At 37.3% G+C, this 24,403-nt stretch overlaps 1 protein-coding gene across 3 annotated transcripts; it reads right to left on the reverse strand.

The window, feature by feature from the left end:
* Positions 1-255: 255 nt before the first annotated feature.
* ACBD4 (acyl-CoA binding domain containing 4) lies at positions 256-24,084 on the reverse strand. Of its 3 annotated transcripts, none has more exons than XM_039331511.1 (11): positions 23,942-24,084; positions 20,124-20,211; positions 19,233-19,353; positions 17,579-17,663; positions 16,573-16,693; positions 12,339-12,431; positions 6,269-6,369; positions 4,101-4,176; positions 2,125-2,342; positions 790-843; positions 256-599 (listed from the first exon to the last, which is right to left on the reverse strand). In XM_039331511.1, exons 2-11 carry the CDS (start codon positions 20,203-20,205, stop codon positions 489-491), a joined length of 1,062 nt encoding a protein of 353 aa, XP_039187445.1. In that variant the 5' UTR covers positions 20,206-20,211; positions 23,942-24,084; the 3' UTR covers positions 256-488. The 3 variants fall into 3 exon arrangements, with proteins under 3 accessions (XP_039187445.1, XP_039187443.1, XP_039187444.1); XM_039331509.1 differs by lacking the exon at positions 23,942-24,084 and adding an exon at positions 22,120-22,166 and having other exon boundaries at positions 489-599; XM_039331510.1 differs by lacking the exon at positions 23,942-24,084 and adding an exon at positions 21,779-21,836 and having other exon boundaries at positions 489-599.
* Between the last annotated feature and the right edge of the window lie 319 nt (positions 24,085-24,403).

The raw sequence follows: 24,403 nt of genomic DNA on the forward strand, positions 1-24,403 counted from the left end.
AAAAAAAGACATTGCCACATTCATTTCTCCTTACATGTTGGGGAACTGGTAGCAGAAATGTTCCTTCCTGGATTAGTTAAAACTTTGTTATCATTCCCATGCCATTCAGAATTAAAGTAGAGTGAAAGGTTCCTTTTTTAGAGAACCACCACAAAATTGAAGTCCATTGGCTTATTAGGATATGTTGCCCCCTAAAGCATCATTTTCCTTTTGCACCTTTCTTCATGCTGACTGAATAAAGACTCTGTACTTCAATTTTCCTTTGCATTCACCTTCATCTTTATTTTATATTTAATTAGAAGAAAAGCAAAGTATATTAAATATCTTCCACTTTAAACCACAGGATTGTAGCAAGGGATTGATAAACATGAAACGTATGGTCATTGGTAAATGTTGCTAGGAGTCTAATGTTTGAAGTTCAAACCCAACTTTCCAGGCATTTCCAGGAAGTTTTTCTCCCTTACTATTATCAAACGACAATAAGGAATTCATTGCTTCTGTCTCTGGAAGTACCAAAGTAGCCGCTGGACAACAAAAGGCCAAGCCAGCAAGAAAAACCAGGTATGAGGAGACAGATGTACAGGCCAACTTGGCAGTTCCTGTGAAGGGGAGGGGTAAATATTGTTAATAGTATTAGAAAACATTTTGACATAAGCAGGGGAGAAATCTTATGCTTTACTGTCTATATTTCTTATTTAAAGTTGCACTCCTCTCAGAATTATGTAGTACCATCTAGATACCTGCTTGTATCAATGTATTTGTAAAATTTCTCATAATAAATCCCCATACCTTTGCATCAGGTACGTTGGAAGGAAGGCAAGGTTTCAACATAGATGTAGGATGCTGAAAGACAGAAAAATCAAGATGGTTGTGATAACTAGAGCACCTCCCCCATTCTATTTTCTAAGTGATTTTGTTGAAAGTGTATTTCAGATATCAGAATAATTGGGGATAGGTTTATACATGGATGGGAGATGATAAATACATTCAAATCCTTGGCAATTGTATGTAATTCTACATCTCTTATCTATATCCATTTATATAAAAATGTGAATTAAGGCAGATGCATTTTCATTGTTTTTGTATTTGTTTTAAATACAAGTGTTTTATGGTTTTTTTATGGGAACACTTGCTTTCCTCTCTTAACACATTTTGCCACTGCCAGCTAGTGTGAAATCAGGCAATTATCAACTTATCCAGATGGTCACTAGAGTTATAAAATAATGATCATCATGACCGAATAGAAATATCAGTACAACCTGGAGGAGGAGGGGGCTAGGTATGACACAAAGAAAGATAAATGCAGTGCCATTATTGGGACCTAAGGTGAGAATTTAAAGCTATATAGACAACAAAACAGAATAATAATACAAAGCAGAATTCAGCAGTTATAGCTAAACCATTGTGGCCCTATATATGTCAGCTTGAAAAAGCTCCCTTGAAAGTGAATTCAGGGACCCTGATGCAGCCAGCTAAAAAGATCTTGCCCATTTTTCTCCAGAGCAATACATACAGCTTTGATGCATATCAGATTCTTTTCTAAAGATCTTAATACACAAGCAGTGTACTGATGAAGTTAAGAGTTCCAGCATGTGAAAAAATGTGCCACAATACTAGAAGAAAATTAGGATCTTCTGTTTGCATTTTGATTCTAATGTAGTTTAGGATTTTATCCTAGTAAACTAATACAATGTGGGCAGCCCTTCCCCCTTCAGCACAATAGCAGCCTATTGCTCTTTTAAGGCTGAATTAGTTTATAAAGAATTTGTTACGGATTACTGCATGCTTACAGTTCTAAAATTGTAATTCTAAAATTTTCCCTGCCATTCTCCCCACACTTCCTTTTGTGATTCACTTCCCTCCCTCTCTTCACCCTGTCTCCTTATTTCCATCAAACAGGTCAGGACACATTGATCTTGTAGAACTGCACTTTTCAAAATCTCTATGCAAGAACTCCAAAACTTTTGATTTGCAACTTGTCCCCAACATATTCATTTTTTTTACTGAAAATTTTTAATCCAACATATTCATTTTTATATGTTGCTTTTAAAGCTTTCTGAGCTCAGCAGTGATTTGTACTTTATAAACCAACATGATTGTCAGCTGTTAGAAGAAGCAATATACCTGCAAAGCTGCCCATGATTCCAAATAGTTGAGTCTTTCCATCGCTTTTTTCATATCCTGCTGCAAAGCTTGAATGGTGCTCATCACCTGCAGGGTCATGTCCTTCTGGGTCAAGACACTTATCTGACTTTCTCCGATGGTTTCCGGGCTTTGGTTGATCTCAGGTGGGGCCTTCTGCTGGTGTATAAGATGAGATGGAGCCAAAAGGTCCGTTGAAGCTGTAGCAAAAAACAAACAAACAAAAAACAACAACAGAGAGATGAGATCCTGATATTTTAAATGAAGTGAGTCCCACAATTTAAATCTGTCTGGATAGCATGTCCTTATGTGTCAGATTTAAATGGGAAGGCAGAGAATACGATTTAAGGGACTTTCATAGTTTTATTTTAATGCAGCATTTCTCTCTTATTTGAGCCTCTTCCCACTTGCAATATTGTGTGAATAGCCTAAATATAAGAGATTCCAATGCATCAAAATGAATGATATGTTCATGCATTCCACTGAAAAAAGCAGAGCCAAACCTTGTTCCCAGTCCCTAATGTTTGAAGCTAATCAAACGGGGCAATCAAAAAAAGCAAGGCAGAGTGAGTGACAGGAACTAGAAGGAAGAACAGTGACCAACTGAATCTACACTGTTATGTTACTAATTAATCTTCAAGGCCAAGACTTGAGCTGATCAGGAGAATCCTCCAGCATAATCAAGTAAGAAAGGATATCTCTGCATTATCAGTTGAAACATATGCTGTACAAGGCCAGCCCAATTACTTTGAAGGACACTTATAGTCAAGGTTTGCACATTCTGCTCCAGAAAACCATTATCTCCAGTTTCTTGAACAATACCAAATTTCCTCCAGGTGGTAATGATTAGTAGTGGGTATCTGACTGCTACACACTTCTGGTGTTGAATTTACAAATGGCCTAGAACAGTTTCTGGAAGCTAGTATACAACATGCATGTTTTGAATAGTAATTTCTCTACTACGCTTTTCCCTAACTGGATATTATCTAGGTGCTTTGAATGCTCTGCTGGCTGAAAATTGTGGAAGGTATTGTCCTAACATATCTATTGGAAGATATTATTGCTAAAAGAATCAGAAGAGTGCAAAAGGATGTAGGGTAGGAGCATAGGGTAAGATTATTAATTCCTGATGAGTAAAACTTGTAATTTAGCTTTGGAATGGAATTACTTTTGCATATTTCCCACTCTTTTTTTAAACAAAAGATCTTAGATTGGGAAGACATATTTTCACTACATTTTTAAAATAAAATGCTCCTTGGATGTAATAAACCATCAAATCAGGAGGGAAACTTGTGTATATCTTTGTAAGAGGAGTGATACTGAATGGAAAAGGACTTTCACATAATGGTTATTCAACCTGCCAAGTTCAGCTCTCATCATGTTTTAATACAGCTTCTGAGATTCAGTTCTAGTTCCAAATGATCTTAGCCTTGGCATAATTTCCCTCTTAACTCTATTCCACTGTTTAATCTGTAAATGGAAATGGATAATAGATTTTGCTCATACTCCTTATTGGTAAAATAACTGGGCAGAATTCTGCAACATCTCTCATTTGTATCTTATTCTTTCTGAAAACTGACTTTTATGTCTGCCTAACTCAGTATCAAACCCTTCCCATTTACTTTTCTCATCTTTTCTCTCAAGGATTATTTCTGCTGTAGAATTACAACAGAATATGTATTGTGGACGTCCTTCTAGTAAGGTTGCATTCAATTGAGGGGGGAGCTAAAAACATATGTTCTCTGCCAAACTTAAGACATTTTATCTTTGCCTTCATTACTTCAGAATGAAAGCAAATTAATTCTTTTTCAGACCTGAAATGTAAAATTTAGTTGCCAAATGCATGAGTCACATAGGCATGTCCTAGACCTGTTTCTGTACTTTCTTTCTGAAGCAAAAGATTAGATGTCCCTTCTATTTATCTTCCTTCTCCAGCTAAGGATACTTTAAAAACTTACATCCTGTTTTCTCTGTAGCTTGACTCCTGGGAGAGTTGCTCAAGGGAAAGCTTTGTTTAGCTGATAGTCTTCTGGCCTGTGCAGAAAGAAAAAGTAAAAACTAAATTTTTAGAATCTGTTTTTTAACACTTTAATTATTGCAGTGTTTCCCTTTCCCAATTTAAATTAAAATGAAGTGTAATTGTTAGGAAATTATCTAGTTTTCTGTTGAAAATCTTACAAAATGCCTTAAGGGATTACAAATGTTATTCTGCAGAAAAGGAAGTCACAATATAGTCCAGCGGCTCCCAACCTTTTCTATACTCTGCACCCCTAGAACACTTCTGATATATTCTCGCACCTGTACAAAAGTTCGAAATAACAGCAACAAATTATGCACATACACTATAATTTTGAAAACCCAAGTTTTTGCACCTCCTGGAATATCATCTTGCACCCCCAGGGAGTGCGAGCACCCCTGGTGGGAAACCCCTGATATAGTCTTAGAGCTACTGTATCTGTAATAGGTGGCCTGAGAGGCCAACTGTTCAAGTGGAAGGATTGGCCTTCCTTAGCAATACTGTGGGAAAAATCCCCTGTAATCCAGTTTTTTTTATTGAAAGAATACTAAAAGCCAAACATGAGATGCCTTTTATTTCCCCATTATTATTTCTAATATGTTTTCAAATTTCACTTCACACAGTTTATATATGTGTGAATAAATAAAAATTAAACAACCAGGGGTTTTGACTCAGTCCATTTGCTCAGATCTTGCAAGCCTTAATGTCTAAAAAAAACCTCTTTGTTACTGTTGCAAATTTTATCTTGCCTAAGTTCACGGATCTAGAAAGGAACTTTGCTTTAGTTTAGTTGAACAGCTCAGATTACAAGTCACTCATTATATATCCTTAAAACATGGGTTTTTAGCTAAACATGGTTTAGGAGTCACGGACTGATTAAATGTCTTTTAAAAGAATCTGATCACAGCAAAATTAGTTCTGTGATATAATTGATTAGATATAGCAAAACTGACAATAGGAGAGCAGAAGATAATTTCTTGCAACTTCCCTAAACAATTATCAGGATATTCTTCTCAGGGGACTCTTCCTCATGGTTTTCCTAATTGTGCTAGGACCCTGGTTCAGTGACCATTTTTATGTTTTGTCTTCTTAATCTTTATCTCCTCCACAGCCAACAGCTTAAAGCTGTCTTTAATTGTTCCAGTTTTAAAATATTTTTTCCTCTTTTGCTGACACATTTTTTGCTGTGGATATGGTCCATCAGTGATGTGATTACTGATGCAGTCACGAGTGGGATCTGTACAGTTTTTACTGGCTTCTTTAGATTCATAGAGGTACATCTACTTCCTTCTTGCCCCTGGGCATTACCCTCCAAAGTCATTCTTGCTTGGGCTGCAAGAGAGCCTGGACACATAAGACTCTCATGTAATGCCCATATAATGCCTGGTAGGGGCTCTCTGAAACACTTGTGAATTCTTACAGAGATTCCTGGCAAGTTTTGTGAGAGCTCCAGTTCTGTGCTGCAGAGTGGTTCTGTCACAAGTGAATCATTATAAATTCACTCCTACTGACAAAGGTAATTTGGGGTATTTTTGCCCACTGAATAGGATACAGTACTTTTAGGTCCTACTGGCCATGGCCACTTGATGGCAGTAGTAGTTGAGATGAGATTTGCTTATTATTGATGGCCCTCTCCTGTTTCATCTGTGGCTTCTCTCCACTCCTGTAATTTGGCAGCTAGATTATTTTTGACATGGGTTTAGCACTCTTTCAGAAAAGTGCTATGTTTAGAACCAGACCAACTGACAAGCAGCATGGAGCATTTCTGTACCTGAGCTGTTTATTTATTTATTTATCAAATTTATATAGCTCCCCATCTAGGTGCTTGGTGGGAGGAGAAATAAAACAGAAGAATCCACCAAGTGCCTTTTAAAAAAATTGCTTCATATTTGAACAACCTGAATACCACCACCCACCATCTTTGTTACTGAAGCAGAATAGTGATCAGCAGTAAGGACAACATAATTTACGATGGCATACTTTTCTAGCAACCCGTGTACTGGATGATAGCATTTTAGCATAGGCCATTTGGCTGTGTTTAAAGGCAGAGTTTTTAAGTTAAGCCACCTCCTTCTCTTTTCATTTCCACTCCTTGTATTGTTTCATCACCTGATGAGATTCCACCTGTTCTAGGCTATCACAGAACACCTCATTCTTTGAATCATTGGTCACTTGGCTGTTCTTCATAACTTTGTTGGCAAGGCCAGGTCCTGCGAGAGAAAAAAAAGGCTCAGAATAAAAATAATAAAATAATAAATAATAAAATACAATCAGAAGAAACCGAGAAGATATGTATGCGTGTGAATACATGTGCAAGTGATTATATCTTACAAAATCTGAAAATCCAGATGTGAGATGTTATGGCTTTCCCCATAAATTAGGTCCAATAAGGGAGGCTCAATACCTTATTAAATTTTTAAGTGTTTAGAACTGATATTGTGGACATATTATTTAAGTTGGCTTTGCAAAATGTCAGGTCCATGAGAGTCTGGTAATTGCATTGGGTATACATTTTTTATAAAGAAAAATAAATCTAAATTACAAAGTGACCTAATTTGATTTACAAAAGAGAAGGAAAATAATATACAGTGGTCTGCTTTGATCCCATTGCTTAGCTGGGCATCAATAAGCCAATAGGTTTATGGAAGATTATTGAATCAAATAGAAATGGATTTGGAGAAGTGGAAAAACTTTCAATTATCATTACTAGGAAGCATAGCAACTATTAAGATGAATATCCTACCCAAATTGTTATTTTTATTTCAGACGGTTCCTGTTAAACTAAGCCAGAAATTTTTTGATGACTTAAATGCAACAATAATGAGATTTATATGGCAAGGGAAAAAAGCAAGAATTAAAATTAAATTGCAACAAGAATCAAAAGACAGAGGGGGCTTTGGGCTCCCAGACTAGAGACTTTATTACCAAGCCACTATTTTATTGTGGCTTAAAGAATGGATCACACTGAGAAATAAATGACTTCTTTACTTAGAGCAGTGATTCTCAACCTGTGGGTCGGGACCCCATTTGGGGTCGAACGACCATTTCACGGGGGTCGCCAAACCACGCTGTCCGCCATTTTTTTCCCTTTTCCCTAGCTGTCCTACTCCCTCTTATTGGTGGCCACACCCACTTGGGGGTCACCACAACATGGGGAACTGTATTATGGGGTCACGGCATTAAAAAGGTTGAGAACTACTGACTTAGAGGGACATGATTTGCAACTGGGTTGGCATGCTTTTCTTTGATACGAGAAAAACAAAGTATATAAATACTTCCAAACTCATGCCATAAAGAATGTATTACTTTCAGAGTGGGAGATAGTTAAAAAGAAAATTTATATGAAAATACCTGAGTGGCTTTCCACAATGGAAGCATTTGCATATCCGAATTTAATTAACTATGACAAACTTGTGGCCTATAAATACATTTTAGATAAAGAAGGAAAACTTAAAGATAGGCAAGAACTTCAACAAACTGGCATTGATTTAACATGGTGGTCATACTTGCAAATTCAAACAAGATATGAAAAAGATGTAAAAGTAATGGGATTTTACAAAGAACAGACATCGCTAGATAAAATACTTTTGAAAACAGATGAAAATCTGATTAAGAAACTTTATAAGTTCCTGCTAAACTGGAAGATGGAAGAAGAACAGGTGAAAGAAACAATGATAGTGTGGGCAAAGAATTTTGGTTATTCTATAGACTTTAGAAGATTGGAAAAAACTATGGGACCGAAATATTAAATTTACTAAAGCAGCTGCATATAAGGAAAACTTATATAAAATGTTTTATAGATGGCACATGACACCAGTTAGATTAGAGAAAATGTTTAAAAATGTATCAAATATGTGTTGGAAATGTAAACAACAACCAGGTACTTATTACCATCTCTGGTGGATATGTCCTAATGTTAAAAAATTTTGGTTTAAGATCCATATGTGGCTAGAAGAGATGATTAAAATATAGATAGAATTTAAACCAGAACTCTGTTTGTTAGGAATATTAGGTCTGAATTATGGAAAAGAGAATGAGTATTTAATATTGCATGTGCTGACAGCCGCAAGAATAATATTTGCCCAATTTTGGAAAAATGAAAATTTACCATATGACCAGGCTATAATAACAAAAATACAAGTTCCTCCTTCTTGGAAACGAGCGTTTATATCATTGATTCCGAAGGAGGATCAAGATCTTACAGAGCCTAAGAATTATAGGCCGATATCATTATTAAATGTAGATTACAAGATTTTTACAAAAATTTTGGCAAATAGATTAATGCAGGTTATGAAGGATTTGATTCACAGTGATCAATCAGGATTCATAACAGGGCGATACATGAAATATAATGTTAGACAAATTATTAACTTAATTGAGTATTTGGATAAGAACAATCAGATTCCTGTGGCTTTTATATTTTTGGATGCTGAAAAAGCCTTTGATCAATTAGATTGGCAATTCTTATTCTCACTGGTAGAGAAAATGAATTTTGGGGATAATTTTTTACATGCACTTAAAGCTATATATCAGCAACAATCTGCTCAAATTGTTGTTAATGGGGGATTGACTGAGACTTTTAATATTGAAAAAGGGACAAGACAAGGATGTCCATTATCTCCATTGTTATTTGTTTTAACATTGGAGATTTTGTTGATCCAGATTCGAGAATCAACGGTAATCAAGGGCATAAAGATAAGAAAAAATGAGTATAAATTACGGGCTTTTGCGGATGATTTGGTTTTGATTTTGGAACAACCGATTAGAGCGGTTGATTGTCTATTAGAACTTATAACACAGTATGGAAAAGTTTCTGGTTTTAAAGTCAATAACCATAAGACTAAGATATTATCTAAGAATATGTTAGCCAATGACAAGGAAAGTTTGGTTAAAGCCACAGGTTTTCAGATGGTGAAAAAGGTTAAATATCTGGGAGTATATTTAACTGCCTCAAATGGAAAATTGTATAAAAATAATTATGAATTACTATGGGCAAAAGTGCAAAAGGATTTAAATGACTGGAAAAAACTGCAATTGTCACTATTGGGGAGAATTTCAGCTGTAAAAATGAATGTTCTACCAAAGTTTCTTTTCTTGTTTCAGATGATACCTATTTTAAAAAAAGATGTAAATTTGGAGGAATGGCAGAAGGGTATCAATAAATTTATTTGGGCTGGGAAAAAACCAAGGGTTAAGTTTAAGATTTTGCAAGATGCCCGAGAAAGAGGAGGACTTAAAGCACCTAATTTGAAATTATACTATGATGCAGCCGCCTTAACTTAGATAAGTGATTGGCTTAATTTAACAAATAAGGATATTCTTGTTCTTGAAGGGTGGGATTTAATGTATGGCTGGCATGCATATTTAATTTTTAATAAGAAAGTAGACTCACCTATTTTGAGGAGTGCCTTACTTCGAGTTTGGAGAAAGTATTATTATAGGTTAAACTATAAAATACCTATCTGGGAGATTCCTAGACATGCAATTGAGGGGATTTTTAAGAGGATGAACTTTGATAAAATTTCGTATAAAGAATTATTAATTTGGTCAGGTTCGGATTGGCATTTAAAATCTCTAGATGTATTAAAGCAAGAAAATATTCTACAGTCATGGTTTCAATATTTACAAATAGTGGACAGGTGGACTGTAGATAAGAAAGAAGGAATAACACTAGAAGATGGAAATCTGGTTATTCAGATTAAAGATCAGAGTCAGGCCCATATAAAAAGAATTTACAATGCTTTAATAGAATTAGACTCTGAAACAGAATTGGTTAAAAACTGTATGATTAAATGGGCTCAGAATATCCAGGATCCGATCCCATTGGACTTATGGGAGACAATTTGGATTAGAAATGTTAAATTTACACAAGCTCAAAATTTGAGGGAAAATTTTTATAAAATGTTTTACAGATGGCATTTAGATCCTGAAAAATTATCTTGTATGTATCCAAATTTACAACCCAAATGTTGGAGATGTGGTAATACGGATGCGACATATTTTCATGTTTGGTGGAATTGTAAAAAGGTAAAGGCTTTTTGGATTATGATTTGGTGGAACATTCAAAAGATTTTTAAAAGGAAGATAAAGTTCACCCCTCAATTATTCCTATTGGGTATCTTTGTGGATTTAAATGACAAAGAAACTACTTTAATGTTGAATTTATTAACTGCAGCAAGGTTATTAGTAGGCTCGTATTGGAAGAAGGACTCGTTGCCTACTTTAGAAGAATGGATATTTAAAGTTTCTAACTTTGCAGAAATGGCAAAAATTTCTGCTTATTTGAAGGAATCATACACAAGAAAGATATATTATTGTACGGAGAAGATGGATAGATTATATTCAGAAAAAATATGGGACTATAAAGTTTCATTTATTTTATGAGTAAATTTTATAGTAACTGTTGTAGAGATTTGTTTATATGACTTAATTTAAGGGAGTTAAAGGTTAAGTATGATTTTTTTCTTTTTTTTCTTTTTTCTTTCTTTTTTTATTATTGTTAACTTTCTTATTAATAACCCTGTACTCTGCTCTGGGAAGCGAGGGGGCGAGGGTTGAGGGTGGGTGGGTGGGTGAGTGGGTGGGTAATGATAATATAGTCATGGTAAATGCTTGGGCATTTCCCCTATGCTGCGTTCATGTGTGTGAGAGGGATGAGAGGGGAGGAAGGAGTAGGGAGGAAGTAGGATGGTTAGAGGAGAAGGGGAGGGGAAGAGAGTAGGAGGGGAAGAGAGAAAGAGGAGGGAAGTAGGGAAGGTTTAGAGAGGGTGGACGCAGCCTGGGGGGAATGGGCAAACGGTACCAATGGTTAGGAATTTATTTTAATTGAATTGTATTTTGTATGAATAAATGGAAAATAAAAACTTTTTAATAAAAAATAACAAAAATACTCGAATGTGCAGAAATGGATAGACTGACTTAAGAAATGAAAGAGAAAGAAGACACAATTTACTTTAAAACATGGGGAAAATTTTATTATTGGTTAGAAACACGCTAGAGTGAGAAAAGGTTATGAAATTTAAAGAGATAATTGATAATTTGTATTTATATTCCATGATTATTTGTATGAACTTGTTCTTATTTCTTCTTCTTCTTCTTCCTCTTTGTATATTTGTGATCTTAAATAATATGGTAAACTATAATTAATACGTAGTATATTATTATTTTAAAGTGATTATAATTAATTAATATTAAGCATTATTAAGTAGTGAAATGAATGAGATTTATTGACTAATTTGTTATTTAAGTGATTATATAGAAAGTTGTTTAATAATAGAGTAATTATTTAATATGTATACCCGGACTGGTAGACTTGCTGAAGCGATGTTATTTTGTGGAATTAATCCCACTTTTGTGTTATCCCTTTTCCCTGGTCTAACCTTTTTGTATGTTTCCCGTTGTCTTACCCTTTTTGACCCTACCCCCTTATTACCTTTATAAAACTCAATAAAAATATTTATAAAAAAAAGAAAGAAAAATAAATCTAAATTACAAAGTGATCTAATTTGATTTACAAAAGAGAAGGAAAATAATATACAAAATAATATAAAGCTTTGATCCCATTGCTTAGCTGGGCATCAATAAGCCAAGAGGCTGATTTCTAATTTATAACATCAGTTTTTAGAAAGGAGAATGAGGAAGAAAAAGAAAAGAGCCATCTTCTTCAAACCAGCTATCTCTTGCTCAGAATGGAAATGTTGAGAAGTTTTGGCTTTGCATAAAATGAAATCCTACATTGTTGTAGCTTTTCTGAAGAAAACCTGAAAGTTTAAGTTATTTGAGCAAAGTTACAAAGTTCTATCCAGAGATCTAATGTTCCATCACAGTGACGGCATTGGTTATTTAAAAAGACATCTACTGAAGAAGGAAGGAATTTCACCCTCTCATTAGAAACTGTTCTTAATGACTGAATCCATAAGAAGCAGGAAGCAGGCTACCAGCTCTTCCAATTATACCAATATAATTTCCTCATAGGAGTGAATGCTTGCAGTGAAGGCAAAATCTGCCCTCTGTCTTGACGCAAAGTAGCTTCACTCTGTAACAATGATCCTACAGTATAAATGACTGCATTATTCAATATAAAGTGAAAGGAATGCACATTATCTACTGGGAATTCTTGCAGTATACACAGGGTACATATATTCCGTCACCATGATAGCATTTTATGAGATGCACTTGCCTGCTAGCTTGCAGTCTTCATGTACGGATGGATTTGGATAGATTTCAGCAACTCCATCTAATGAACTGTTTTGCAAAGAGAAAGTCTCTGAGTCTGCAAAAGAATAGAATGTTTTTCAATGTTGATCATTAAAGGTCTGGGGTATATAGTGTTCCCCTATCAATAGCTATAGCTTTGATATTAGGGTTAGGGTTAGTATTAAGTCTAGTTTTGTTATTAGGTTTGTAGAAATGATTCAGTGCTTTGCTGGATCTGTTCTTCAAAGCAAATAAACTCTCCAGCTCTTTGAAAGGTTGGCATGGCTGCTTTTAGGGACCCTGGCAAGGATGGATTTTAAATCTAGGCACACATGCCCAGAAATTTCAAGAGAGCCTCAACACACTTGTGCCAAGCCTTTGATCATATATGATGTCTTGGAAGCTTCAAGGAACCAATCCATCTTGCTAAATGATTTGCATAGTCTTGCTTTATACCATGCTTGTAATTTAATTTAAGCATGAGAGTATTATTTATTGAAATTAATGGCCACAAGGCAAATAATATCCAAACTGAGCATGATTGTTTCCAGGTCTCTGGAATTCCAAGACAAGCCCATGATTTAAAATAGATGATTAGCAGACAGGAGAGTAGTCACAGAGCACAGTAAGCAAAGAACTCTAATTACTGTCCCAATTTGGAACAGTTTGGGCAGAAACAGCATCTTATCTGTAAAGATCTTTTCATGTGTTCTTTAATACTTGGAAAAGAAAGTTCCTAAAAGATGTTTGGAGACTGGCTAAGCATGTAGTACTGATTAAAAGCTTCAAAATATCTCACTTCTCCTCAAGTCTATTATCTGAGTCATATTCTAATTAACTAACATTAACTTAAACGCACATTATTTGATTCCTATTATATTTTTCATTCAGGAGCCGAAATTAGCATACACAGCACTCCCCCCTCCTAATTTTCTTCTTACAATAAACTTGAGAATTAGGTTAGGTTAAGAAAATTCTCAGTATTCCAGCTGAGCTATTCAAAATCTTAAAAGATGATGCAGTAAAAGTGCTACATTCAATTTGCCAGCAAATTTGGAAAACTCAACAGTGGCCACAGGATTGGAAAAGGTCAGTTTACATTCCAATTCCAAAGAAAGGCAATGCCAAAGAATGTTCAAACTATCGCACCATTGCACTCATTTCACATGCTAGTAAAGTTATGCTTAAAATCCTACAAGCTAGACTCCAGCAGTATGTGGATCGAGAACTACCAGAAGTACAGGCAGGATTTCGAAGAGGCAGAGGAACTAGAGATCAAATTGCCAACATACGCTGGATCATGGAGAAAGCTAGGGAGTTCCAGAAAAACATCTACTTCTGCTTCATTGACTATGCAAAAGCCTTTGATTGTGTGGATCACAACAAATTGTGGCAAGTCCTTAAAGAGATGGGAGTACCAGACCATCTCATTTGTCTCTTTAGAAACCTATATGTGGTCAAGAAGCAACAGTGAGAACCGAACACGGAACCACTGATTGGTTCAAAATTGGAAAAGGAGTCCGGCAAGGCTGTATACTGTTGCCCTGCCTATTTAACTTATATGCAGAGCACATCATGAGAAAGGCAGGGCTAGATGAATCAAAAGTTGGAATTAAGATTGCCGGGAGAAATATCAACAACCTAAGATATGCAGATGATACCACTCTGATGGCAGAAAGTGAAGAGGAACTAAAGAGCCTCTTGATGCGGGTGAAGAAGGAGAGTGCAAAAGTTGGCTTGAAACTCAACATTAAGAAAACCAAAATCATGGCATCCGGCCCTCTCAATTCCTGGCAAATAGATGGGGAAGAAATGGAGGTAGTGACAGATTTTATTTTTCTGGGCTCCAAGATCACCTCAGATGGGGACTGCAGCCAAGAAATTAAAAGACGCTTGCTCCTGGGGAGGAAAGCTATGGCAAATCTAGACAGCATACTAAAAAGCAGAGACATCACCCTGCCAACAAAAGTGCGTATAGTCCAGGCCATGGTTTTCCCAGTTGCAATGTATGGCTGTGAAAGTTGGACCATAAGAAAGGCTGAGCGCAAAAGAATTGAGGCCTTTGAACTATGGTGCTGGAGAAGACTCCTGCGAGTCCCTTGGACTGCAAGGCGTTCAAACCGGTCAGTCCTAGAAGAGATCAACCCCGACTGCTCTTTAGAAGGCCAGATCCTGAAGTTGAAACTCAAGTACTTTGGCCACCTAATGAGAAGGAAGGACTCACTGGAGAAGGCCTAATGCTGGGAAAGATTGAGGGCAATAGAAGAAGGGGACGACAGAGAATGAGATGGCTGGATGGAGTCACTGAAGCAGTAGGTGTGAACTTAAATGGACTCCAGAAGATGGTAGAGGACAGGAAGACCTGGAGGAACGTTGTCCATGGGGTCGCGATGGGTCGGACACGACTTCGCAATTAACAACAACAACAAAGAAAATGACAGGGCCAAAATCACCTTGTGGGCTTCTATAGTTGAGTCTAATACGTTATCCAATATACTACACTGGGCACCTTATTTTAGCAGAAAAGCTTTTAGAATACATAGAAAAAACTGATCCAGAAAAGACCATCCACTGAGCTAAATGAAGACTTTCACCTTCCCGGAGTTATTTAATGAAACAAAATGATATAACTATAGCAAGAAATTGTTTCTGCGTCTCTCTCTTCTCAATTGTTTGGCAAAATTACAGTGGTATTTTAATAAACAAATGTATTTCCACCAAATAAAGAAATTAGGCTTAGTAAAAACTGGATCAGTATTCATGAGAGACTTTTGAAATAAGCTATTTGCTGGGTTTGAGGATCTTTATTTTAGTTATTTGATTTATATCCTGCTTTCAAGGAATTCAAGGTTGTAATCATCCAATTTCCTGTGATTTGGGTTGAGTTAGAGAAGGTGAATGGTTCAAAAACAATTGCTGATCTACCAACAATATAACAGAAACAACATAGTAGCTGCCTATATATACAGACCAAAATAAAGGCATAGGAGGGAGGCACTCCTATGAATAGCTCAGATGCCACTCAAAGGCAGAGAATGCATAGTGCCAAGCCATGCAGCCTATTTGACTGGGTAGTTTTCTTGCATAAATTTTGCTAATACAAATGGTATTCAAACTTAGCATGGGAAAAGATCGTTTCTGGGCATCTTCACAATCCTGGCACCCTGGCAAGCTCACCATGTCACAGGTGCTTAGAAGCCAGATAGGCAAATTGCTACTTTATTTTACCCACAATGTCTCCAATGTAATGCCACTTGGGGAAATGTTAAATCTTCACTTTTAATTGTCTGCTGATACACTGCTGTATATAAATTGCAGCCAGACCTAGTGGACAGCAGAGAATCCTTTGTTGAGAACCCCCTGAATTTATCCCAAGACCAGTCTGTAGAGTCACACAGTGAGCCATAAATTACTCATCCTATTTTTGCTTGAACTATACATTAGGTAAGTCACCCTTGGCTATATTCACAGAACTTTTTTTAAATTGAATTAACTAGTTTTCTGGGTTCACACAATGTACTGAATCATAAGACAAACAAGCTTGATTTGTATTATTGTTCAGCTACAAAATACTAACCACAGTAAATCCTAACCAAATGTAGTATATGTTTCAACTGAATATCTGCTAGGTCTTTAACTGACCTGCAAAGTGTGTTATACTGTAAACCCAGCCATTGAGTGGCTTTTGTTCATCACTGCAACAAGAGGTTAAGAGTTGGGAACAGACCAAATTTCCTTTTAAGTCAACTGATCCCAAACTGTTCTGGAGATCTTTTGAGGGCTGCTTCTTGGGCCAAAGTCCCAAACATGTCAAAACAGGTTTGATTGCTCCACTCCAAACTGATGAGGTACTTGAGCAATTTGAAATTAGGTCAAAGTATCTAAGATTAGGGCTTGAAAAGCAACAAGAAAAAAAACCATCTGGTTGAAACTTCCTGTCCTAGAGGACCAATGTTCCATAACCAAACATGTCTCCCAAGATCCTTAAATTCCCAGGACAAAAATACTCTGTGCACTAAATTGCATGGAAGCACCAGTAAAGTTCACACAGGAGAAGTCAAGGAGTCAAGAAGGAGGTTAGGTTAGGAAGCAAAATGAGCTTTAAGTTTAGGTTGTGGATCTTGAAGTGTAAAGGGTATAACTATCTAATCACAGCTGCTGGTGAAAGTATCCCAAATGCCTCCCTCTCGATGCACTTTTGCTATCCACAAGCATACCTGATTTTTTCTTGAAGAAGGATTCAGGGGGTCTGGGCATATCATGAATCACTTCATAGAGGGGTTCAAAGTATAAAAACATATCCTCCGAAGCTTGGTCCATCGGTACAGTGTTGATGACCTGCCAGAAAGTCTAGAAGTGATCTCTGGTGGTACAACACCATTCCCTGGGTCCCCATGAGAGATCTGGAAGCAGTTGCAATGATGGCATTGTTGAAACAAAGAAAGCAAGGTTTGCCCTACTAGGAGGCTCCTGAGATGCCTTCTTGATTTTCATAAAATAGCAGGATCTCTAGTTGCATTCAATAAAGGCATTCTAGCTCATGGATGGATACCTATTTGGAAGGTTTTCTCCCTCCTTGTTCCAGATTTAAATATTTTTAGAATTATTTATACTTTACTAAATTGGCCAGAAGAAGAGTTATCTTTGAAGTAGGGAAACAGAAGCAATAGATTTTTCTAACTAGAATGTCTTGAATGCAAAGTCAGAATGACGTTTGTGCAGGAGCATACTTTTCTGCAATTGTTCCACATCTTTTACTATAAACATGAAGGCCAGAAGCTTGAAGCAGAGTGAAGGACAGAGGGTTGAAAATGATCAAGTAAAATACCTTGACATGAATCTGCCTGCAATACAAATCTCCAGTCTTAGATTCTGCTAATACATTCCAATTAAGCATGTAAATATTATGCAAGGGCTATTATGATACAGTAATTAGCATGTATATAGTTAGTATTTAGCTAAAGCATTACTAAATAAAATATATCATATAAACTTAGTTGTGTGAACTTTAAGTCATTAAGCATAGATTCAAGTTGAGCCCTGAATGAGCAATTTCCTGTCATTTTTTTTCTTGTCTTCTCTCTTTGCATCTTTTAGCATCCCACTGACAGTGACACTCCTCACTACAAGGAGTTCCCATCCAAAGCCCTACTAACCAATAATCCCATCCAATAATCCCATCCAAAGCCCTACTAACCAATATTAATATTTTGCACCATTTACCTTCTGGGCTGCTTTCTTCATTTCCATAATATAAGCAGCCATGGCTTCCTCTTTGGTCATCTTTCCCAACCTTTTCCAGGCATCCCTGCCAAAACCCCAAAATATCTCTTATCTTGGGCAAGTGCTTCATTTAAAACAAAAACAAAAAACTGCCGGAAGTTGAACTAGTTTGAAATTCAGAATCTCTCAATAATGGATCTTTCTTAAGAATTTCTTATATGTGAGCATTAGGGATAATCTCTTAGGGGTGACTGTTTGTGTATGCTATGAATCATATTCTTTTATTTCAATTTCATGAATACTTTAAAATATTTACAGTCCAGTTTGAACATTTCAAACAGAAGACACTGTTTAAAACAAATATAAATTTTTAAAAATGAATTGGCTCAGCAAGTAGTCCTAATTGAGGAAACTCCATTGACAATGATATGATTTAGATCAGGGGTCCTCAACTTGGCAACTTTAAGACTTGTGGACTTCAACTCCCAGAATTCTTCAGCCAGCAAAGCTGACTGAGGAATTCTTGGAGTTGAAGTCCACAAGTCTTAAAGTTGCCAAGGTTGAGGACCCCTGATTTAGATTAATAATGGATCTACACCAAGAATAATTAAACTGGGTTCAACAGTTAAAAACAGCAAATGATAATGATAAAAATAACAGAATTATAGAATTGATAAGAAGAACTCCAAAAATAGCCTTGTAGCTCTTCTGGTGTATAGTCAGTGGTGTTGGGAAGGGAGGCAGTCAAAATAGGCAAGATGGCAGTTGTATCTTGGGAATAAAGTCCCATCTTTTGCATCTGTTTCAATGTCAAAGGGATGGGACTTTGAGATGATTTCATCCCCACCTATTTTGTCCTGTTCTGTAGAGAATGCTGTTCCAAAGGGACAGCTGCAAAGAAAGCCCTGTTTCTTATTGCCCTAATTTTAATTTCTTTACAGAGGGTGAAACAAAATAGGACCCAAGCACTTTGCTGCAATTAACTTATAGGCTGATATAGACAGCATTTCAATTTTTTTCACTCTCCAAATCTATAGGACTTTATAAAAAGTGGCAGTTTTGTATTGGACTAGTATCCAGTGCAATAGAACAATATTAATTGGGTGGCCTTATACCTTTGTATGTGCATTACAGGTAGTCCTCAACTTAAAACAGTTTGCTTAGCACTGAAAAAAGTGACTTATGACCATTTTTCACACTTATGACCGTTGCATCCCCATGGTCATGTGATTTACATTCGGACGCTTGATAACTGATTCACATATATGATGGCTGCAATGTCCCAGGGTCATGTGATCACCCTTTGCCACCTTCTGACAAGCAAAGTCAATGGGGAAACCAGATTCACTTAACAACTACATTACTAATTTAACAACTACAGTGATTCATTTAACAAATACAGCAACATTCACTTAACAAATATAGTAAAATGGGGTAAAATTCACTTAACAAATTTCTCACTTAGCAATATAAATTTGGGGCTCAATTGCGTTTGTATGTTGAGGACTACCTGTAGTTAGCAGGTATTGTACCTGCTCTAGCATTGAAATAGTATCAGATGCTGGAGTCTAACAAAATTTATTAGCTCAAAACAAATCTCAGAAAAGACAATGTTTCATTTGGAACTGAGACAATTTGGCATTGGCTTTCTTACCATTTATATCTGCCAATAGGATCCCAAAATCCTGGCCTTGGGATCTGGCATTGACCCATTGTTGCTTGCTTGTAGTAACCGTAAAAACGTAGCATTTCTTCATATGAAGGGCGATAGGAACCTGAGGAAATAGAGGACACATTCAGGATCCTACATGGAAACAGGTATTTGATGGCATGATTTCATTTTTAAGGTTCCCAACTGTGGTGGAACCACTAACTGAAGGGGAGGGGGCTTATCTAAGGGGAATAAAGAGTCATTGCAGTTTGGAGTCTATTTGGGGGAAGAAACATCTGAGGTCAAGTGCGTTAGGTCTATATCTGCCCATTTCCCAAGAAAAGTTAACAGTCTGGTGAGATTTTTGTAATAGATGAACAGTAAAATATCTATTGGACCTATTTATCAGCTGTTTTGCTTGCTAGTGCCGGACATCAATCTGTCTCCAGCCATAGTGCAGTACTGGAAATAAAACAATGGAATCTAAGTTCACATAATTCTTTAGGGCATTACATAAGGAGGCAATAATTGTCAATATATAAGTACATATATCCAGTGGTTTTCAGCCCAGTCACTTAAGCTAAATCAGAGGTTACCATACAGCTGCTTCTTTTGAATATTAACCAATAGTCATTGTTGTTTATATCCTTCTACCATGCTTCTGCTAAATTGAGTGCTATAAATAAACAATGAAAAAAATTGCAGAATTCTGCATCAAGACATACTGCTCAAAATGGGGAGAATACAGGTTTGACTTGTTTTTCTGAATTTAGAAACCTGGCTTCTTATTCTTTACAGTTGTTCAGAGAAGCCTGATAGGTTTAGCATTTGGTGTCAGCCCTTAGAGGGCTAGGTGAGCTAAGTAACCTGAGAGGATCCCAAAGAGATTCTTACCATTTTTGGGTAAGCCTTGAATGACCTGGACAGCTGCTTCAAACTGTGACTGGCAATTTGCTTCTTCTGTCTTCAACCCCATTGGTACCTAGTCAGATTTTTTTTAAAAAAAAGAGGTTGAAATTTGGAATGTGCAGACTCCAGGGGAAATTGGTTAAGCCTGGATCACCGGAGGACAGACACGGTCTTAATTCACGCTAGAAGTTGATGTGAAGGAATTAATGATTTTACCTACAAAGATGAACAGATATGTAACATCCAGATGAAACTACTGAAACATGAGTTCTGCCAGTATTCCTGAATAAATATTTGTTTTATAATCATCTTTGCTGACTTATCTCTCTGGCCTTGAATTACAAAGCATCTTGATTCAGGTTCCAGAACATGGGTGTAGAGATGAATGAAATGGTAGGAAGAAGGATGAAGAGAACTGGATTTTTCTTCCAACATTTTTCTCCTGTTCAGTGACTTAACAGTTACAGCAGAATCGTGTTAGAGAGGTATGCTTGCACCGAGATCCTGCTTATTATAATTAACTGTTAATTAAAATGAATAATCAGTATTTATATAGAAAAAGGTGTTTATAAAGAATATTTATAAGACAGTTGGAGAAGTTAGTCCATAAAGTCTTAGTTATATAGAACACGTAAAACAGATAAACTTCCAAATTAATTTCCAAATTCTTAGCTGAGCTGCAATTTAATCTCTTGTTCCTAACGATAGTTCCAGATAGTGGGTTCCTAAAATTACCAGTCAAAAACATGTGCAGCTATTCTATCTTTCCCTCCTTATCATATTTTCTGCAATTACAAAAAAAGTTTAAAAAGCACGAAGTAAACTCTGGAGGGTTTAAATTAAATTCTGTGACCAATGTGGAGTGATGGTTGCAGAAAAATCACATCAAAACACTGAGGGGAAATTAAGCTTAAATAATAATAGGAGAGAGCCAGACTCATCTCAATTCAGAGCTTATTTTCCCAGGCAACCTTAAGAGCAACTCTTATCTAATCAGTTTCAAGACTTTATATTGCAATCCACAAATAAAGCTTTTGGGAAACATGCCCAGGCAGGCAGGCATGTAAAACTAGTATCATACCATCATCATAATAACTTTCAATTGAAATTTAAAAGCAAAAACAATTAGGTCTTGACAGCCAGGTAGCTTTGCTTTACAGGTAGTCCTTGATCTATGACCAAAATGGGGCCCAAAATTTCTGTTGCTAAGTGAGACAATTGTTAAGTGAATTTTGCCTCATTTTACTACCTTCTTGGTACAGTTGTTAAGTGAATCACTGCAGTTAAATTAGTAACACGGTTGTTAAGTGAATCTGGTTTCTCATTGACTTTGCTTATCAGAAAGTTGAAAAAGTGACCACATGACCCTGGGACATTGCAACTCTCATAAATATGAATCAGTTGCCGAGTGTCTGAATTTTGAACACATGACCATGGGGACATTGCAATGGTTGTAAGAATGAAAAACTATCATAAGTCACTTTTTCAGCATCATTGTAACTTCGAACAGTCATTAAACGAACTGTTCTAAGTTGAGAATTACATGTAATACCCAGAATTTGGATGCAAAACAGACAAACAAATCTAAGACTATATCTTGAAAATAAATGGGTTGGATGGTGATAGCCATTTTTTCCTACCTTTTATTTATTCTATTAGTCCAGTGGTTCTCAACCTTTTTAATGCCGCGACCCCCAACCGGTCGTAAGTCGAGGACTACTCAACTGGTCGTAAGTCGAGGACTACCCAATCGGTTGTAAGTCAAGGACTTTCCCTGCCCGGGAGCGCTGCGCAAGCGTGGTGCCGCCCCCTGCGCCGGCCGAGGCGTAGCTGGAAAGCAGCAGAGACGGAGCAGGCCGATCACTGGCTGGGCCACCAGCTGGCCCAGCCCAAGGGAGGTAAGGCACCCGCCGGGCCCCACGCACGCCAGCAACCCTCCCTGCGCCTGCCGGCCTCCCATCCCTGGCCCTCTTTTACTTACATTTTTAGTAGTTGCTCAGCAGGGAGGCATGGAAACTTCCAGACAGCTCGCCTTCGCTGCAGACAACTTGCAGCACCGTTTGCAGAATGGGACTTTTGGCGGGCTCAGCAGGGCAGAGACAGCCTGGACAATTCCTATTGGCTTTTGAAAGCCAATAGAATTAGACTCTATTCAAGAGAGTCTATTCTATTGGCTTTCACAAGCCAATAGAATAAAAGGGAGTAGCACACTAAGGAAAAGGTGGAAAAATGGCGGACTGCATTGTTTGGCGACCCCCGTGAAATGGTCGTTCGACCCCAAATGGGGTCCCGACCCACAGGTTGAGAACCGCTGTATTAGTCCAAGTAGAGCTGCTCCTGAGCAAATGCAACACTGAAGGAATGAAACTTTTGCATTCTCCTATTGGTCAAAGCACTGGTTGGCCCATGTTGTTTCTAAGTTTCTTGCTCTAAGTTTCCAAAGACTGAAAGAATGAAGATGACCATAGCCAAATTCATAATATTTTAGAATATTTAATTTTCTCAAATTTGGTAACCTTACGATGTTATTTGGACTCCCAGAATTCCCCAGCCAGTTGAAGTCTACATTTCCTATCATTGCTAAAGTTGAAAAACATTGCTTTAGAGGAATTGTGTGTAAATTGCCCTCTGTGAGCTTCTATCTCTGCAAGAATCGTCTTATCCCATCACATACAATGCAATGTGACAAACATGTTAAGCATTGACATGGGAAATCTAGGGTAGAGTATAGGGCGGAGGCTTTGTTCTGAAGCCAGGATTCAAAAAGTCAAGAACTTCCCAAATCAGATCAAAACCCTTTCAAGTCCCAGATTGTGTCCCAACCAAATACCAATTGAGAAGCAAACACAAGGGGCAGGTGTGTGACAGCTTGTTTCAGTTCACATCCCCCAGCCACTGGCAATGGATCTTTTACTGAATGTGATATTTAATAACATTACTAAATAGCTATTGAGCATTGTCTGCCATAAATTTGTTTGCAGGTAATCCTGATGTTTACATTAGGAGTATCTACTCCATTGATGGCAAGAGACAGGTGAGCATTTCCTCAACCAGATCATTCAGACACTGCAGTGGAATATTACATTCAGTCATACTCTATGCCAAGCACTGCAGTCACCTCACATGATTTCTGTTTTCAGAGCTAAAATGATGCCCCTTATTTGCCTTATCGATGCAACCCATGTTCCAATGCTTCAGGTATTAAACTCTGACATCCTCTTCTGTCTTTCTTTTGTAAAACCTTCTCAACCTCCTTGTACAGTTCTGACTGAAATGTGCTTTACCTTTCTAACTCAGATGAACATCTGTAGCAACCATAAGTGTTGTCTCCCAGATTCCAAAACAAGGATCTGATTTCCTATTTCCATTCCTCCCAAATGCCATTTTATTCAGCAACGTTTACTATTCTGCCAGCCTGTACACGGTTCCAAAAGACTCCTGTGATAATTTCAGATGATGTCTCTGCATTTTAAAACCTAAGCACTTCTATGTCAATCCTGATCACAAATGTCCACCACTCTCTGCTGATCCTTTTTTCCCCTGTGCATCGGCAGACCTGTAACCCCTTTCTGTAATTGCATTTCATGATTTATTTATTTCTGGGTCAACGTGGAAGCCCGGGTCTTTACTTCCGTCTTTCTCGGCCTACCGCAAAGATCTCTGCCGAATGGACATCGGTTTACCACAAGGACTATACCTCCGGCATCTAATCTCCATCTGGTGAACCTAAATCCGCTTATCAGCTATGATCCCCTTTTTCCCTTTCAACAATTATTACGTGGATATCCCTTCACCAGCCCTACCTCGTACTCGGTTGCATAAAGTGCTGTGCTCACTTCCCTCTGTGCCTGCACATCGCGTTTGTCAACTTCTTGTTCATTGCAACAGCAGCTGTTTCAATTTTGACCTTCTGAGTCCCGCCCATAATCATCCGTATCACGGTGAAGCGGGATTCAGCAAATCATTGCCGAGAAAGTTACGCCTCTCACCTCAGCCAATCAACAGAAGCAGATCCCCCGTCTTGATACTACAGACGTCTCTATTATCTTGTGCTTCGCCGCATGTTTTGTTTTGCAACTCCGTAAAAAGGGCCTGCCAGCGTCTCCTCCTGGGAAAGATCTTCTTTTTCTCCATTTAATGAGTCTGTTCTTGGGTTTATTCGAAATCCACACATGCAAATGTGGTTTCCTGAATGTTTCTTGTAAAATATAGAATTGCCAACCTCGTGAATTACTTGTAAATAAAGGCGTAAAACATATAAGAAG

The sequence above is a fragment of the Crotalus tigris genome, unplaced genomic scaffold, assembly GCF_016545835.1.
Source record: "Crotalus tigris isolate CLP2741 ecotype Arizona unplaced genomic scaffold, ASM1654583v1 scf7180000024437.13266115, whole genome shotgun sequence".
Classification (NCBI taxonomy): Eukaryota; Metazoa; Chordata; class Lepidosauria; order Squamata; family Viperidae; genus Crotalus; species Crotalus tigris.

Excerpts from the sequence above, each read along its gene's own strand:
- ACBD4 (XM_039331511.1), bottom strand. The coding sequence starts at position 20,205 with ATGGGGTTGAAGACAGAAGAAGCAAATTGCCAGTCACAGTTTGAAGCA. Across the intron at positions 19,354-20,123 it reads TCAAGGCTTACCCAAAAATG|GTTCCTATCGCCCTTCATAT; the intron begins GTAAGAATCTCT and ends CTATTTCCTCAG. Across the intron at positions 6,370-12,338 it reads TGAAGACTGCAAGCTAGCAG|GACCTGGCCTTGCCAACAAA; the intron begins GCAAGTGCATCT and ends TTTCTCTCGCAG.